Source organism: Triticum urartu, chromosome 2A (genome assembly GCF_056163025.1).
Source record: "Triticum urartu cultivar PI428250 chromosome 2A, HENAU_Tu73, whole genome shotgun sequence".
Lineage (NCBI taxonomy): Eukaryota > Viridiplantae > Streptophyta > Magnoliopsida > Poales > Poaceae > Triticum > Triticum urartu.
Window position 1 is genome coordinate 313,849,797 of NC_141874.1, and position 17,410 is coordinate 313,867,206.

Here is a 17,410-nt window from a genome sequence, read left to right on the forward strand (position 1 = left end):
AAAAAGATAAGTGGGGTTGTGCAACCAAGGGTGAGCCAAAATGTGGAATCCACAAAAATGCTCTTGTTGCACAACACTAGAGAGACGCTAGCACGATTGCACGATAGGCGGATACAAGAACTTGTGCACAACCTACTTAGCAAAAATGCAACGACTTCTATCCCAAATATTTTGAATGCAAGGTGTTGCTATGATATGATCCAAGATGATCGAGTATGACAATCTTAATGTTGTATGATGCTATGGTTCTTGCTTAAAAGCTCTTTGCTTATCTTTCCTCTTTGCTTAAAAGCTTGGTTGGCCTTTGATGTTTGAGCTCTTTTCTCGTGCAATGCTTGACGAACCAAGATAGCAAGTGAGTATGCGATGATAACTTTGTGACACAAGAGATGATACCAATATAGGCAACAATGATGTATGTATGCTATGGGAAGTATGATCACTAATGTGCACAAGTCTCGTTGCCGGCAATACTCAATGGCTAGTCTCGATGGGTAAGAAACGCAAAGGAGTAAGGCTATGATGGCTATCAATGTAGTGACAAGAGTGATATGTCCAATACCAAGATGAGGTTACCGGTCTTGCTTCCGGTATGGTGTCAAAATGGTGGCACGAATACCAAGTCGTAGTCGAGGTGGTCGTTGTTGATGACGCGTCTGTGGCGGAGATGAGCAGCGGTGATGTCGATGTCAAACCGTACCTAGATAGCCGAAACACAAAAGGATACGGTACCGCAACTCAAATTCTCAAACCTCAAAGTAGCAATTGTGTCGGGGAGCGAAACGGTCTAAAAATAGTTGGGTTATGCGGAAGTGGAGGAGGTATGAGGAAGTACATATGGTATATGGTGAGCACCGGAACAAAATTTGGTGGAATTTGGGCGGAGTTGTGGAAGTAGTGCGAACTTTCTGTCGAAGCTGGAAGTTCCGGGCAAGACGGAGGGTCCGGGGTCCGGAGGTTCCGGGGAAGGCCGGAAGGTCCGGGGGCCGGAAAGTCCGGGCTGGACCGGAAGTTCCGGTGGTCGGGATTCTGCCAAGAACAGAGATTTCGGGATCGTGGATTTGGGCGGGAAAACTGGGGGAAAGGCCCAAATCCGAAGGGGAAAAGAAGAAATTGGAGGAAAATAAAGGTGGTGAGGCTAGATCTACGAGCCACACACAAAATTCACGGATCAAAACCAACAAAATCTCAACACACGAACAAATCACAAAAAAAATTGGGGCTATTTTTGGTGGGGATTTTCAGATTAGGACGAAAAACAACAAAATTAGGCTAGAAACACAACGGGGAGGCTCCGAAATCATGATCAACCTTGCTCTGATACCAAGATGATGTAGGGTAGAACCCTAGTGGCCCAATCTTTCACGAAAAGGAGCGGATCCCGCGAAGAACACGAGGAACACGAGGGGGAAAACAAGGGAAATCATGAGGGGAAACACGAGAGAATCACTCAAGCAACAAGAAATAGTCACACATGTGCTAGATCCTCGAAACACAAAGAGATACACGATCCAAATCCAACAAAGGACGATACAAAGGTAGTCGGTCTTCTCCGTGAGGGGGTCTTGAATCCATGGGGGGATCTTCCCTTAGAAGGGGGCTTGAATCCAAAGGGATCTTCTCCGAAGAGGCCGCGGTCTCTCACGAGGAGTAGATCCGATGTGGATGAGCGAAGCTCTATCTCTAAGTATGAGCTAAACCAACGCTAACCCTAGAAAGTTGTACGGGATAGAGTATATATAGTCTAGGTGACGAAAGGGTACACGGGCCTTGGCCCAAGTGGCTGCGCGCAGGCAGGGCCGGAAGTTCCGGGCGCCGGAGGTTCCGGGGAGGGTCCGGCCTAACCAGAGAGTTGGCGCGGAGGAGATGTGCTGGCATCTGGGGGCCGGAAGGTCCGGGCGCCGGAAGGTCCGGGACGGGGTCCGGGCTAACCCGAGAGTTGGCACACCTGGGCTGGTCGAAGTCATCGGCGGCCGGAAGCTCCAGGTCGGCCGGAAGGTCCGGGGGCCGGAAGTTCTGGGCTGTCCAGAGTGTTGACGCCTGTATCTTCATCTACAGTCCTCGGCTTCGAGTCTTGAGCGTTGTACCCGATGACACATAGTATCTCGGACTTAGGCAGTAGCCATGTCTCACTTGAAGAGGGAGAAAACTCAAGTAGGAGTGATGTCACCTCGGATTCAATAGCACGTGCCCTAGCCCATGTCATTGGTCCACTTGGAGCTTGGATAGTTGATGTGGCGTCCATGGGGATGGTCGTGGGATGCTCCCCATCACGAGCTCTTGTTGTAGTTCACCAGCAGCCCGAAGGAGCGTCTGAAGAGCTCAAGGATAGCCTTGATCGCGCCGGTGTCGCTCGGCGACGGGTGGCAAAAAAGCACGACATCGTCGACGTATAGTGAGATCTCCGGGATGAGGCGCCGGGGGTGTAGCTTCTCAAGGATACCCAACGTCCCGGCACGCTTGATGAGGCGTCTCAGCGTGTCCACAACTTGGACGAAGAGCTGAGGCGACATGGAGTCGCCCTGTCGGAACCCGCACCGATGCCAGATTGGGGGGGTCGAGCTCGCCATTGATCAGCACGCTCGTGCTAGCGATGGAGAGCAAGATGGCCAGCCAGTCGAGAAACCGAGGCCCGAATCCGTACTGGCACAGCACCTCAAACAGGAACGGCCAGGAGATGGTGTTGAAAGCACGCGCCAGGTCCAGTTTGAGCAAAACACGGGGCGCACGTAGCTGGTGCAACACACGCATCATTTGCCTGACGAGGATGAAGTTATCATGGAGACTGCGGGACGACAATGAAGGCATTTTGACTCTTGCTAACTAGCCCATCGAGTTTTGGCGCAAGGCGTAAAGAGAGTGTCTTGGTGAAGATTTTGGCCACCAGGTGGATTAAGCTGATGGGGCGATAGTCCCCTATGTCCTTGTGTTAGCGTCCCAAGTGCAACCATAGTCAAGGGCGACATGACGTCTGCAGGGGCAGCTAACCACGACACGCTGGCGACAGATCAAGGGCAAGCCATCAATCAGGGCAGAGGTCGCGTCATCGACAGGCCACATCGGATCAAGCACCCGAACCGCCGGTACGTGGGACTAGAATGGCTGAAGGCAACTTAAGGCAACACACACAAGCAAGAGGGCATCCGGGCTTGGATCACGGCGAACGGCACGGCTGGCTACTTTCCTTTTCTTCTTCTTTTACAAGACAGGCTCCTGTGGAGCGAGTGTATCGTGTGGGGAAACTCTGTAATACTGAAACTAGAGAGAAGAATAGATCGAGATCCTAACATCCTGGTATCAGATAGCCACCTGCCACCCTCCGCCGCCGCCGCCAACCACTCGCCGCCCTGGAAACCCGCCGCCAGAAGCAGGCGCACGACCACCTCATCGCCACCGTGGATCCTGCGCTAAAGGCTTATCTCGACAAGATGAGCGACGACGCCGTCGCCCGCGCCAACAAGCAGGACAGCGACAACAACGCCATCCTCCAGGCCTTGGTGACGCAAATGGCGCAGATCGACTCCCTCGTCACCTGGGAGCCAGAGTTGGAGGCGCGATTCATGCAGTTGGAGCTCTCGGTCGCCGCTCTCCAAGCAGCATCATCTTCGTCTCCACCATCCAACGGATTGGCGCTGCCTGCAATCCCTTGAATGGGGGCGTGCGAGATCCATGGGCAACCAAGCCATGGCACGCCACTGCATTCCGGGGGACACTCGCCGGTGACCCCCGCGTCACCGGTGACTGCCCCGGTCACGGGTATGGACCTGATCCCGTCCCAAATATCGTCCCCTTTGTCCTCGCAAGTTCTGGCGACTTTGGGTCAATCCCCACCACCGATGTCATTTCCTATCTTCTCGGGTGAAAATCCTCGGCTCTGGAAAACGTTCGTTGAGCAGTATTTCCAATTGTTCACTGTGAACGAATCCTAGTGGGTTGCGATGTCAATTCTGAATTTCTCGGGCCCTGCTGCAATTTGGTTGCAGTCAGTGCAGCGCAAGATCGATGGCCTCGCCTGGGAGCTGTTTACAGCCCTGCTGTGTACGCGCTTCGAGCAAGATAAACATCAATTACTCATCCGGTAGTTTTATGCGATACGTTAGACGGATTCTGTTGCTGATTTCATCAAACGCTTTGAGACATTGATGAATCATATGATCTCTTACTCTGAATTGACACATCCTTATTTCTTCTTTACACGATTCATCGAGGGTCTGTGGGCGGACATTCGAGCAGTGGTACTCATTCAATGGCGGCTTGACCTCGACACGGCGTGTTCGTTGGCTCTGCTTCAGGAAGAAGTTGCGGACGGGGAGTTTGCCATGCGTGCTGCGTCCAGTTGGCCGTCCCTGCCGCGTTGGACGGCGCCCAATACCTCAAGTCTCCCCACAAGCTCGCTACGGCCATCAATGCCCACTGCCAGTGCAGAAGACCGGCGAGGCACAGATGCAGCAAGGGAAGGTTCAGGTGCAGATAACAGCAAGATATCGGCGTTGCGCACTTTCAGGCGCGCTCACGGTCTTTGATTTAAGTGGGGAGAAAGGTGGGGCAAAGACCATACATGCCCATCTACAGTACAAATGCATGTCGTGGAAGAATTACTGGCATTGTTTGCAGCAGAGGATGTGCTAGGCGACCATACACAAGATCTACCTGAACCTGATGAAGACAACTTGTGCACTATCTCCAAACAAGCTGTCAATGGATCTGCTGGCCCGGGTGTGATGCAGCTTCACGCATGGATCCAAGGCCGAGAGATGTCATTACTGGTGGACTCCGGCAGCTCATCTTCTTTTGTGGATCATCGTATGGCTGCTAAACTATCAGGAGTTTGCAAAATGCCCAAAGCTTGCAAAGTCAAAGTGGCAGACGGCGCCTTGTTGCATTGTGACAGCTTCATACCGCAGTGTCCATGGACATCTCATGGCCATGAATTTGTCACCGATTCAAGCTCATCTCGTTGGGAGTATATGACGCTATTCTGGGAATGGACTGGCTCAAGAAGCACAGCCCCATGCATATTGACTGGGAAGCACAGCATATGACAGTCACCACTAATCAAGGTTCAGTGGAAATGCAAGCAGTGTCCAGTGACCAGCTCCAGTGCTCTGTGATGTCTTCCCAGGAACTTTTGCCAGCCTGCAAGCAAGGATCAGTGGCTTATGTGGTCCACCTGAATGCTGTGAGCGAGTCAGGGGTGCCAGAGGAACCAATCCCAGTAGAAATCCTCAGTCTTGGAACAATACACAACGGCAGTTTCATCGTCTCTTGTTGTCGCTGCTCCATTGATTGGCCATCACCCTGTTTGCATTGGTTGGCTTCAGCAGTGGCATTAAGCATTTCAGCTGCATAATAATGAAGGTCATCTTCAATTTCAGCGTCCTCTTCAGCCATCCTTTCGTCAGCATCTGCTTGATTTGCTGAATGTATTGCATCAAGCTCTTCCACGAGCCTCTTGAGAACATAGTAGGCTCTGTCATGTTGCTGGTCACATCTCATCGCTTTCTTGTTAACCATCAAATTTAGCTGCATCAAATTTAGCTGCCATCCGATGTGGTTGTGTTGTAGTCCCTTGTATCAAAGGTTGGTTGTGATTTTGCAGTCTTTGTGTACCATTTGAGGATATACTTGTTTGGAAATTTGTCAGGCTTCAGGTAGTCCAGTATGTTCATGATGTGAAGGCAGAACAGGCCTGCATTTTTGTGTTGAATGCAGAATACATAGTTTGTGAGCCAGCATTGAGTTTCATATATTTTGATATGATACTACTAGTTTAGCTATTTAATGAGTTTGTTTTTCCGCTCACCTGTGTGTGTTCAGAGCTTGCATTCACACTCATATATTTCATTCTCTGGGTCAGCTACAACCTGGAATTCATACTTTGCCAGGAAAATCTTTCTTCATCATCATGGCCAGGCTTGTTGTGGTAGTACACAAGGAACTTAGTGTGCTCTGTTGTACGCTTTGCGAGAAATAGCATGGCTTTTCTCATCCTATTCCTCATCTCGGTGTACATGGCTCTCCTGTACTTGATAGACATGTATTCCTCGTAGCCGTAAGTTATTTTTGTCACAGGATTGGTCTGCACATGTCAAAAAGTAAGATATTAGTCGAAGCAAAGTCATGGGTTTCATTTTTTTAAATTCAAAGTGCACATGTTGAAGGAAAACAGAACATGATGGGGGTGTTTTTTTTGTCATCATACCATGCTGGTCATTGTTTGCTCATTCTCCTTCTGCATCCGAGTTTGTATGCAAGCATTGGCCCACCTAGCAAACTTGTGTAGGTTCTGGGTCCCCTTGACAAACCCTTTCTTGAGCACGTGGTTCATGCTCTCGCTTCGTTGTGTGGAAGTCATTCTAGCACAGAAAATGTTCTTGTAATATGCTGAAATCCACATCTTCCTATCACTCCACACCTGCATCATCATCTGGTCGTTCTCCAGGTTGTACTTATGTACGAGTTCAGCCCAGGCATCTTCAAACTCCGTTGGCATCAGCGGCCAGTTTAATATAGCTATGAACTCCTCTTTGAATGTTTTATACTTTTTGTACAGCAACGCGAGGTATTCCCTGTACTTCTTCATGATGTGCCAACGACATAGCTTGTGGACGGTGTTTGGAAATGATTGTGGTATAACTTTCACCATCGATGGGCACTGGTCTGCATGAATTAAAAAATGAAACTTGATTATTTTTTGCACTGATGGTGAACTTATGTTGTACAAGTACTTGAACTTCACATCTAGCAGTATGGCTATCTAAGAATGTCACATGTATTTTTTCTTATAGTAGTGTTGCTGAACTTCTGTGGTACTAGTGCTTGAACTTCACAGGTAGCAGTAGGACTAACTAGTAGTGTCACACTCAAATTTTTTCTTAAAGCAGTGTTGTTGAACTTCTGTGGTACCAGTGCTTGAACTTCACATAAATAACTATATTTTTCTGAACATGTTATATATATATATATTCTTACAGCTTTTGTCCTTGAACTTCTGTGATTCATGTATTTGAACTTCACATTCATAACTAATTTTTTACATCTGGTAGATACACGTGCACGGATGAGCACACTTGTGCTTGCTTTTCATAGTTCAACTTTCCTTTCCTTTTGTAATTATTGTTTTGGCTTGATTAGGATTGTTTTTCCTTGCTGACAAGGTTGTATGATTAGTGAAGCTTTATCAATGTAAAGAGCGGCTCAGAGAGCATGCTGCTTGTTGCTCCTCCCTTCTCTAGTTTTTTTAAAATAAAACGGATGTTCATGGAATCATCACCACCCTCCTTCTGGCTCACTCCTTACCCCTCCTCTGTAGCAATGAGACTGATTTCTCCACTGATTTTTCGGCTCAATTTTTTTGCTTTCATGCATGTATTTTGTGCTTTTTATGTGAAATCTCGTAAGCTGTAGTTAGTTAAAGTTGTTGAAGATATTGTGTGCATGCCGCGAGCTGCTGGTGTTGAAGAAGATTTGATGCCCATGCACGTGCTTGTGGCCGCAATTGATATAATTCTTATTCAGATCATGGCTGAACTTGTAGTTATTATTCGGATCATGGCTGAACTTGTAGTGCAGAACTTTTTTCGTGTCACACACTACTGCGTTGACCTGGAGTTTTTGAGCTCTTCCTCTTTGTCCTGGTTTCAGCTATATTGACTCATATTGTACCCTAATGCAATTCCCTCCCCCATGAAAGTGGCAGTTTGTTGCCCAGCTTGTGCTAACCGCATGATAGTTTTGTATCAAAATGAGATGAATAAGAATCCTTTTGTTTTTTCCCTAAGATATTGGTTCTGATTTCTAAAAAAACTGAAAATACTAAGTTGTGTTCAGGGTTCTTACTACCACTGGCTTCTGTAACAGGACATTGCAATCAGGAATTACTTAAAGAAAAAACAAGTCTAACCGAGCTAAGCTAGGAGCAGGTCACTGCAATTAGGAAACCTTCTATGTAAACTTTGAACAGATTACATGTTAAAGGACGTATTTGGACCGCTCCAAGGCGACACGGAGGGCAAGCTCATACTCCGGATCCACCGCGTCGTCGGAGCGGTTGCCAGATCTGGACATTGCGCCGGATTCGATCGAAATCGGTGAGGGGAGAGGAGAGGATGGAGTGAGAGAGGAGAGTGAGCGAGCTAGGTTTTCGGACCGACGAGGCTGATGGTTTTTTTTATGGGACATCCATGGGGTCGGTGGTGGGCCGGGCTTGTTAGGCAGACGCTCGCGAGCGTGACGATTAGTCCGGGCATTTGAGGCCCGTTTGAAACATAGGTCTGGGGCGAAAAAACCTGACCGGACAGTGATCGAGCAGCCCATCTGGGCGTATGAGGCGACTATAAAAGGTTCGACTGTAGATGCTCTTACACGATTCCTGGATGAAAGAAGACCTGCAAAATAGACTCGAAAAGTGACTCAATGGTATTAAGAATTTAAAAGATGCGCACTACAATTCAGCCCTATCACTACGTCCTAGGTTGTGTTGAACAACCTAGGTTTAGCAATTTAAAGTGACCCAATGGTATGACGGCCCTAGGTCGTCTTGAACTTCGGCTGTATATATAGACACACACACACACATACATAAACACTATTCTGATCATGGGATCAGAATAATATTCTGATCACAACCTGACCTGCCCCGCTAGTAGTACGTTGAACTTCCCTATGAACTAGGTTGAACTTCCGCCAACATTGCCCAAATGGGGCTTGCGATATACCGTTGGAAAGCTATGGACACCAATATCATGAACCAACTTAAATTTTTGGCAAAATATAAGCGGTTTAAGAGAAGTTTTGAAAACCGTTTTTCTTCGCACAAAAAACGTGAATCGTATTTTCGATCGCATTTCTAAACCGTTTATCGGAATGAGGCATATAATATGGCGTTGGAAAGCTGCTGCAAAACCGCTCCTTACACATGTTGAAAGTTTTCTCTAATTCCCTATGGTTAAAGAGTAATTTGAAAAAACGTAAAATTTCGTAAACCGAACAGCTGAGTTCATTTTTTCGATGTCATATCTAAACGACTAATCCAATGGAGGCATATGATACGGCGTTGGAAAGCTTATGAAAATGCGCTACTTTTTCATCTTGAAAGTTTTTTTCTAATTTTGAATGGTTTAAGAGTAATTTAGAAAATGGTCCAGGTCTTACCGAGTACGTATTTTCGAGCTAATTTTTTAACCGTGCGTCCGAATGCAGCAAATGATATTGCGTTGGAAAACTTGAACAAATGTGAAACTTTTTGGTATGTATTGTTTCTCCCAATTCTTTACGGTTTAAAGTCAGTTTCGAAAATGGCGAAAAACGTATTTTCGCCGTAATTTCTACAAACTTTATCAGAATTGGGCAAATAATATACCGCTGAAAAGCTACGGAAAATGCGAAACTTTTTCATGTTGATGGTTTTCTCTGATTTCTAGCTGTTTTCAAGTAATTTTGAAAACGGCGGGATCATGCGTTCTGCCTTTATCGCAAAACAGATTCTTCGAAAATGCACCGTGTGAAGAACCTGAACTTCTCGGCGCGTGTACCTGAACTTCACTCTGTTTTTCACGTGATTTTTTTGCTCGTAGGTCTCCATCCACTGCTGGTAACTCTCCATCCATTCACCGGAATTGAGCAGGTGATATACCGATGGAAAGCTGATGTAAGCACGCAAGTTTCCCGTGTTGATCATGTTTTCATACTCACGACAATTTAAAAAGTTTTTCATCTAAAATTCATTCAGCGTAGTAGTTGAACTTCCTGCTGTTTTCACGTTGAACTTCTGTGACGTATTTTTGTTTGTAATTTTCTCATCCATTCGTTAGTGTTACACAAATAATATTCCTTTTGTACAAATGTCTCTCACAATAATTTTTTTAACTTTCTCCGACCGAGGACTTGAACTTACACAAATGATATTCCTGCCGTTTTGAGGTAAATTAAAAAATGGTGAGATCATGATTTATGCGTTCATCGCGAACGAAAATGCACTGTGTGAAGTAGTTGAACTTCTGGGGCATGTTTGTTTGAACTTCACTCTGTTTTTTGACGTGCTGTTTTTTGCACCACATGAAGTAGTTGAACTTCTGGGACATGTCTGTTTGAACTTCACTCAGTTTCACTTTATTGTATTTTTATTATATGAAATACACACCATGTAGTACGTGAACTTCCGATCGTTATCACTCTGAACTTCTCTCTGGTTTGAGAGAATTATTTTAAAACACAAAAAACAACATATATTTTTTTGTATTTTTGACATCTAAATACATGGTGAAGCTCTCTCACAAGAATTTTTTAAACTTTTCCTCGCCGAGCACTTGAACTTCTAGCAACCATTTTTTCCGTATATGAGTTGTTTTTAAAAGTGCAAAAAAATAGCTTGTGTTTTTTATTTTTTTAACTGGTAAATCCTATGTTTTAATAAACTCCGAACTTCTCTGTTATTTCAATTTGAACTTCACCTTTTCATATTTTGAGTAAAGAATTGTATTCGATTTTTATACGGAAAAAATCGAACATGGAAATACAAGGTGAACCTCTCGTGCAAGAATTTTTGAAATTCCCCGGACAGTGCACTTGAACTTCTGTCAACAAACCTTTTAAGCTTTTATTTTTCTATACTTCTATTCTCACCTAAAATGCATTGCTTGCAGTACTTGAACTTCTCGCTGTTTTCACTACGAACTTCTGTCACATTTTTGTGTATACGTCGAATTACACACAATTGGAGGTCCGGCGTCATTTTTCGTCATTTTTAAAACATGTAATTGGAGGTCGGACATCCCGCAATATAAATTCTGAACCATGCACGAGGGTGCACGTGAACTTCTTGCAACAAATCTGAGTTTTTTATATTCTTTGAACTTCTATGTTATTTCAAATTGAACTTCTTAGTCTTATTCTTAGAAAAAATATGTTTTCAAATAAACATCAAACATTTTTTTTAAATTGAACCTCATACTTTTTTCCCTATAAATGGAAAGAATTTGAGTTTTCTTTAAACATCAAACTACTCTTTTTATTTTAATTTGAACTTCTTCAGTTTTATTCTTTAGTAACAAAGAAAACCTGTGTTTCTTATAAATATTGATTTTTTTTATAATTTGGACTTCTTGGTTTATTTGAAATACTTTATTTTTCCATTTTTTGAAACCGTAAAACAATGTTCTTTTTATTAAAAAAAATAAGCATCAAAGTCATGTGTTATGTTAATTTGAACTTCTTGCTTTTCTTTAGATATAAATTTTTTTGATTTTCTTATAAACATTGAACTTGCTATGTATCTTAAATTTCAACTTCTTGGTTTAGTTTCAGAGATGGAAAAATTGTCTACTGTTTTGTCTTTTAACTTGTAGGCTTTTCAGGGTTTTGTGAACTTCTAGAGTTTATTTTTGTGCAAAGTTACACACACACACAATAGAACAACACCCACACACTGATGCTCACATGTTGTTTCCCCCTTCTTTTAGTATACACATTGAACGACACCAGTAGATAGGATGAACTTCTCTCTTTCTGCCCGAGAGAAACACACGTAAGCAAGAGAAAATTTATGTATCTGGGAGCACCCTTTTTTTACAGCGATGGAGTGTGCTGCATCCACCGCTCGGCGGACGAAAGAACCAGTATCTTCAGGTTCCATTTTTTCAAAATGCGTGTCTTGAAGAAATATTAAAGGCACAGGATTGACCGCGATGATGTCCAGAAGTCGTGGGTCAAGCATGGCCACAACGGGGGTGGGAGGGCTTGTTCTTAAATAATGAAGTTTTTATTTAGAAATGATGAAAATCCTTTTTATGATTTTTCAACAGCTCTATTTTTAGAATTTGAACTTCTTGTTTTTTTTTATTTTAGAAACGGTGAAATATCCACTTCAAAGTGCATTGTTATCTTTTGAACTTCTGTATTTTTCTGTTTGAGCTTCTTATGATCTTCCCGTTAGCAGATTTGGTTTTTTCAATTTTTATAGATCAAACTACTGCATTATTTTAATTTTTGAACTTCTTGTTTCCATTCTTTAATAACGAGAAAAATCTGAGTTTTCTATAATCATTAAATAGCTCCATCTTGTTAATTTGGACTTCGTGTTTTGCTATTTTTAATTTGAAGTTCCTGTTTTTTAAGAAGCAAGGACATTCAATTTTTCTATAAACATTGAACTCCTTGATTGTTATAATTTGAACTTCTTGGTTGAAAATCTTTTTGACACTTGAAAAAACACAGTTTTTAAAGACATCAAATTCTTCTTTTTTTACTTGAACTTCTTGGTCTTTATTTTAAGAATATGAGAATTTTCATGGACAAACATTTTTTCATTATTACATTTTTTAACTTATTACTTATCTCATATATGAGACCTTCTTTTTTCCTTTTTACATATGAATAAAATAAAAAGGAGACACCCATCACACAAGCACACACAGAAACACACGCGCGCACGCACCCACACACAACTACCACATACTTTTGACGTAGAAACCATCTTTCCTACAACCATAAATACATAATATCATACTAGTTTTTAACGACCATATACTAGCCTGAACTTGATCGATGCCCTAAATATTATGAAAGGAACATCTAAATTCTCAGCTCACATCCCTGAAAAACACACATCATCTGTCACTATTTCTTGCTCTTTTTGTATCAAGTTTAAGCATTGACTGAAATATCAAATTGAGTGGTGGAGCCATGCAATGTCATGCACCAATAAACATGCACACAAATTCAGAGAGTTTAGAAGCTAAGAAATTCAAGTATACGAGTATATGTGTATCTATATATGCACGGTTGATTGTGTGGAAGAGGTGCTCAAGGACAGACGAAGTCGACGGACGCATGGCCGACACAGTTCGGATGGAGGCAGAAAGGATGCAGGTCAGGTCCGGGCAACCGTCCTCATGCGCCATGTGCCTTGTCGATGACCTTCAACAGAAAATAACAGAGAACTTGAGCCGTGGTGTATCAAACATCACGTTTTTTATTTTTAGAGTATCCTTGCTTGCAAGGTGGAGTACTAATGAAATATCAAAGGGAACTTAATACTTGGAAATATAATTTGAAGTATCCATAGGGAGAACTCAACTAGAACTGCTCATCCGGCCAGACCATTCCTTCCTTTTCATAATTTTTCATACAAAAAAAATAAGAAATAGATGCCATGACCTATGCTCAGTGCGGACTTAAGGAAACTGCTCTGGCATATGCAAGAACAAGTAACTAAACTACCCAGCTACTGACAGACCGTCGAGAGGATTTGTTTTAGTGCGTACCACCATTTTTGCATCTCCATCCAGCCACAATTGACGTCGCGACCGCCGGCGAGGGGAAGTTTGAGCGGCCGCGTCAGACGGGTTGCAGGCAGCGGCTGTGCGCAGGCATAAACATGTACGTACATTTATAATGAAAAGTCAACCGCTGTATGAACAACATTCTTCTGAATTTATATGCAAGAACTACCTGAAGTTTTCTTTCTCTGTTCTATCTGAACTTCAATTCCAAAAAAAGAAGAGAACAAGATACTGGGATCCATGGGGGCTTGGGTAGGTGCAGAAGAACACCAAGGGAGTACTTCATGTCTCATCAGGACCGATGCATCAGGCAAAGCTGGCCAACAATCAATTTTAGCGAGAGATTTTGCAATAAGCTACTTCCTCTGTCCCAGAATATAAGAACGTTTTTGACACTATGCTAGTGTTAGAAACGTTCTTATATTTTGGGACGGAGGGAGTACTAGCGAACGGCCTAGTGATGTGAAGTCAAACGGCTTGTGGGTGGCGGTGGCGAACAGACTGGACGTTACCATGCTATGACTACAAAATCCCAATGGAAGGAGGCATCATGGGGAGAAGGCAGATGCTGGAGCTTGATCTTGTCGGTGGCATCCGCGGGAAGGAGAGGAGATGCGCAGATGTGCCAACGTGGTGGTGCGCTGGATGGTGGTAGAGCCCGGTGGAGGCGTGTGGAGTGGAGGAGAGGACGGAGCCATGGCTCATGAGGATGCCAGTGGAGACAGGACGGGGCAGCGGCCGACGAGTTGGCCGGCGGACGAGGACGAGGATTGGGCCGGACCCAGAGATGGAGGAGCGGGTGGACAAGGGGATGAGGTGGTGGATCTCACGGGCTTCGGCCGGATCCGTGCGTGGAGGCGCTAGGGGCGACCTGCAGCAGGCGGCAGCGCTCGGGGAGACCTGCATCTTGCGGCGATGCTCAGGGTGTGTGGGCGTGGCCCGCAGCGGCTGGAGGTCCCGCGCGGCCGGGCCTGGGAGGCGCGCTGGGCCGGGCGGTGGTTCACCGGCGGTCCCGGGGGTGGGGGTGCGGCGGCAGGATATGTGGGGATCGGGAGGTGGGAGACGGCCGGGTGGGCCGGTTCTTTTGTTTGTTCAGGAGTTCGGGAACACCCCCATCAGGCCTATATAGATAGTTGTGATCCAAATAATTATTCTAATCCTGAGATTAGAATAGTGTTGTCCTATCGGCATGTCATGTGCACTACCAGCAACACTTAACGTTTTGCCTTTAAAAAATGCCCAACAGCACTTAATAGTATTTGTGTGGTCAGAAGACAGAAGAGCAGGTTGGTCAAACGAAGGAGGAACGGACCGTCTTTTTGTTATAACAACATTCATAAGTACAGTATCCATGTTTTGCTATGATACAGTAACTTGTAATCTTCGTCAGCACCGGTTTCAGACTGAATCAGAGTAAATGATGCGCCATTTTCAAGCTCCCTGCTACTAGAACAAAGATGAGGAAAAATACAAATGAACCAATATGACCATGGAGGTATTCAACCCACGAGACTTTCCACGTCTAGCATTCAAAAGTTCCAAACCGTAAGGACTAGAGACAAATGCCGGATGGTCATTTTGCTAAAGAAATAAGACACTGACGGAACCTTTCTCACATAGCAAACGCACAAAACCGACAAGCTAGGCTTACCAAAATTGTTTCATATGGCAGCCCCGATGTTGGAAAGTAGCAGCAAGCCAACCGTCAATACATCTGACAGTTCAGACCCTAGGCTTCCATTTTCGTCCAAGCACTAGTAAAGCAGCAGCACGTGGCTTCCTTGTTAGTCAATGAGCTCACCAATAATTCAATAAATCAGAACCTTATCCTCAGCAAAGTACGAATCTGGAGGCAAACCAAAGGTTCAGATAGCAGTGTCCGCAGCTAGTGTTGATAGGAAAGCCGTGCCCGCAGCCGGTCTATTCTCATAACACTTCCGAACTGCATTGGAAAGCTATGCGCACTGCTTTCTTCTACTGTTCTGAACCGCAGAGGGGCAGTAGCAAACTGCTTCACGGAGCAGCGTTTCTGGCTAGTTTGATCGATTTCCATTGTTTTATTTGTGTGTGCGCTTATTTATTATGTGATTAAACACGCAATTCTGCGAAAAAACGACGGAAATCGATGGATTTGGCGGATCGGTCTCTGTTCTTCCGCACAGGCAGGAGCTTCGCATCGTGCTGGCGGGGTTCATATTCGATTTATAGCCGTAATCCTAGTGTGTTACTAAGTTCGCGTTCATGTTTGTGTTATTCCGCGACAGATTAATTTGCTAATATGATTGAAATTTTGGATAATTGGTCGAATTTCTCTCTGTTCTAGCGCAAAAACGGCAAGGTCTTTGTCCTCCCGCTTCCGGATCAAAATTGTTGTGTTTTTGTTTGTGATTTTTCTGTTGATTTTGCAAGTTATGTGTTCTATGACACTAATCTGTATGAATTCTAGCTGATTAAGTTGTTAATTTTGAAGAATTTTAATTGGTTGATGCTTTTTGTGTTGGAGCGGGCGCCACGGGGTTGGTCGTTACTCAAGATGTTTTTTGAGTTTTTGCGCATTATGTAGTTTTTAGAACTGCATTACAGTCTGTGTTTTTCGTCTGTGAATCGTGGAAGGGGGGGACTAGGTAAGAGCGGGTCGTTAGTTTAATTAGTTTTTTGCTTGGTCAAGCGCGGTGAACTGCAGTAATATGCAATGCGAGCTGCACCTTGTCATGTTACCGCACTGCTTTATTTGTCGCTTTACTTTTTTTGGGGGTTGTATCTGTGTGTGTGTGTGTATATATATATATATGGCTGGGTCAATTGCCTCCCCTCCCACCTTATCCCTGGCGGCTCCCCTCCTACCTTATCCTTGGCGGCGAACATTGCCTCCTCTTTTGCCACCCCTCCTTGATCCGTCTTCTTCCCAACCAGACCCTACGTCTGGCAATGGATTGCGCGTGCGGCTGCCTGGCAAGGATGGAGCCCATGCTGGAGACCTGTGTTTTTTCTGAAGGGTTGGTTCTGAACCAGAGGCAGCGGCACAACGCGCTCTGTTCCCTGCTTTATTCTCCAGTTATTGGATTTCGGGCTCCATTCGTCCATCAGATGACTGACGATGATGTCAATGATTCATGGGTATGTATTTTCTCACATAGTCTTTTCATGTGTTGTGTGTAGTTAACACTATCTGAATATTTGTAGTAGTATTAGTTTCTGAAGAAACATTTTTCACTAAGTATAAGTGAACTGCTTTCACATAGAGTTTTATTATGAATATTGTAGGAGCAGCAGCAATTTGGTCTAGTCAATATTATTATCTGATGACATTAATATTTATTATGAAGATTGTAGCAGCAATTTAGTTTCTGAAGATTGTACCTTATTCTTATTTGTTCTTATTTTTTGTTCTTGTTCATTTCCTTGCAGAAATTCCCTTCTGGTCTAGTCAGGGTAACAGAAAGTTGTGTTAATTTGGTCTTGGTTAGCAAGAATGGATATCATAATGTTGATGTTATGTATTCTGTTGGCTCTGATGATTGTTTGGTTCTCAAAGATGGCTGGAAGGAATTGGTGGAGGAAGCTGGTCTTCAGGCTGGGGATGTTGTCATGGCTATGTTTTATAGGCATGCAAAGTGTTTGGAAATCAAGTTAAATTTGCTTTAGACCAGTCTTGCTTGAGCAGCAGCAGCATGAAACAATTTGTTGTAATAATTTGACATTTTTGTGTGGCTTCTAGTTTATTTTCTAGAAGAAATCTGAGTACAAGTGAACTGCTTTTCACAGATAGTTTTTTATGTGCATCCTATTAGCAGCAGCAGTTGAAGCAATATACAGACTGGAAACACCCACTGAGCTTTATTTTTTTCTGTAACCCACATATGGAACTACAGTGCTTAATAAAACAGGACTGCATCAACCATTATAGTAGTAGCAGTTTTGTGAAGAAAACTCTCTGTGAACTGCTTTCATAGAGAGTTTTTTATGTGTATCCTAGTAGCAGCAGCAGTTGAAGCAATATACAGACTGAAAACACCCACTAAGAACTGCTAATTGTTGATAGATACAAACCAAGGTTCTGTCCTCATAATAAGCAAAGTACATCATCAAGAAAACTAAAGCAACATAAGCAAACATTGTGCCAAAGCAAA

General features: G+C 44.0%; 1 protein-coding gene, 1 long non-coding RNA gene and 1 pseudogene across 3 annotated transcripts; 1 reads left to right on the top strand and 2 right to left on the bottom strand.

The window, feature by feature from the left end:
• The first annotated feature begins 820 nt into the window (after positions 1-820).
• Positions 821-5,350, top strand: LOC147984942 (uncharacterized; annotated as a pseudogene).
• A 184-nt stretch (positions 5,351-5,534) lies between these two features.
• On the bottom strand, positions 5,535-6,646 carry LOC147984943 (protein FAR1-RELATED SEQUENCE 5-like). Its single transcript, XM_087541329.1, has 3 exons — positions 6,203-6,646; positions 5,878-6,079; positions 5,535-5,689 (listed from the first exon to the last, which is right to left on the bottom strand). Exons 1-3 carry the CDS (start codon positions 6,644-6,646, stop codon positions 5,535-5,537), a joined length of 801 nt encoding a protein of 266 aa, XP_087397455.1.
• Positions 6,647-12,394: 5,748 nt separating this feature from the next.
• On the bottom strand, positions 12,395-14,399 carry LOC125541487 (uncharacterized). Of its 2 annotated transcripts, none has more exons than XR_015615085.1 (3): positions 13,793-14,399; positions 13,263-13,596; positions 12,395-12,915 (listed from the first exon to the last, which is right to left on the bottom strand). It is a non-coding gene; the product is annotated as an uncharacterized LOC125541487 (long non-coding RNA). The 2 variants fall into 2 exon arrangements; XR_007297549.2 differs by having other exon boundaries at positions 12,398-12,915; positions 13,263-13,357; positions 13,450-14,397.
• Positions 14,400-17,410: the final 3,011 nt, after the last annotated feature.

What these genes read in the sequence shown, in the direction of transcription:
- LOC147984943 (XM_087541329.1), bottom strand. Translation starts at nt 6,646, where the DNA reads ATGGTGAAAGTTATACCACAATCATTTCCAAACACCGTCCACAAGCTA. An exon ending in AGCAAACAATGACCAGCATG is followed by an intron (nt 6,080 to 6,202) that starts GTATGATGACAA and finishes TGACATGTGCAG; the next exon opens with ACCAATCCTGTGACAAAAAT. An exon ending in AGAAAGATTTTCCTGGCAAA is followed by an intron (nt 5,690 to 5,877) that starts GTATGAATTCCA and finishes ACAAAAATGCAG; the next exon opens with GCCTGTTCTGCCTTCACATC.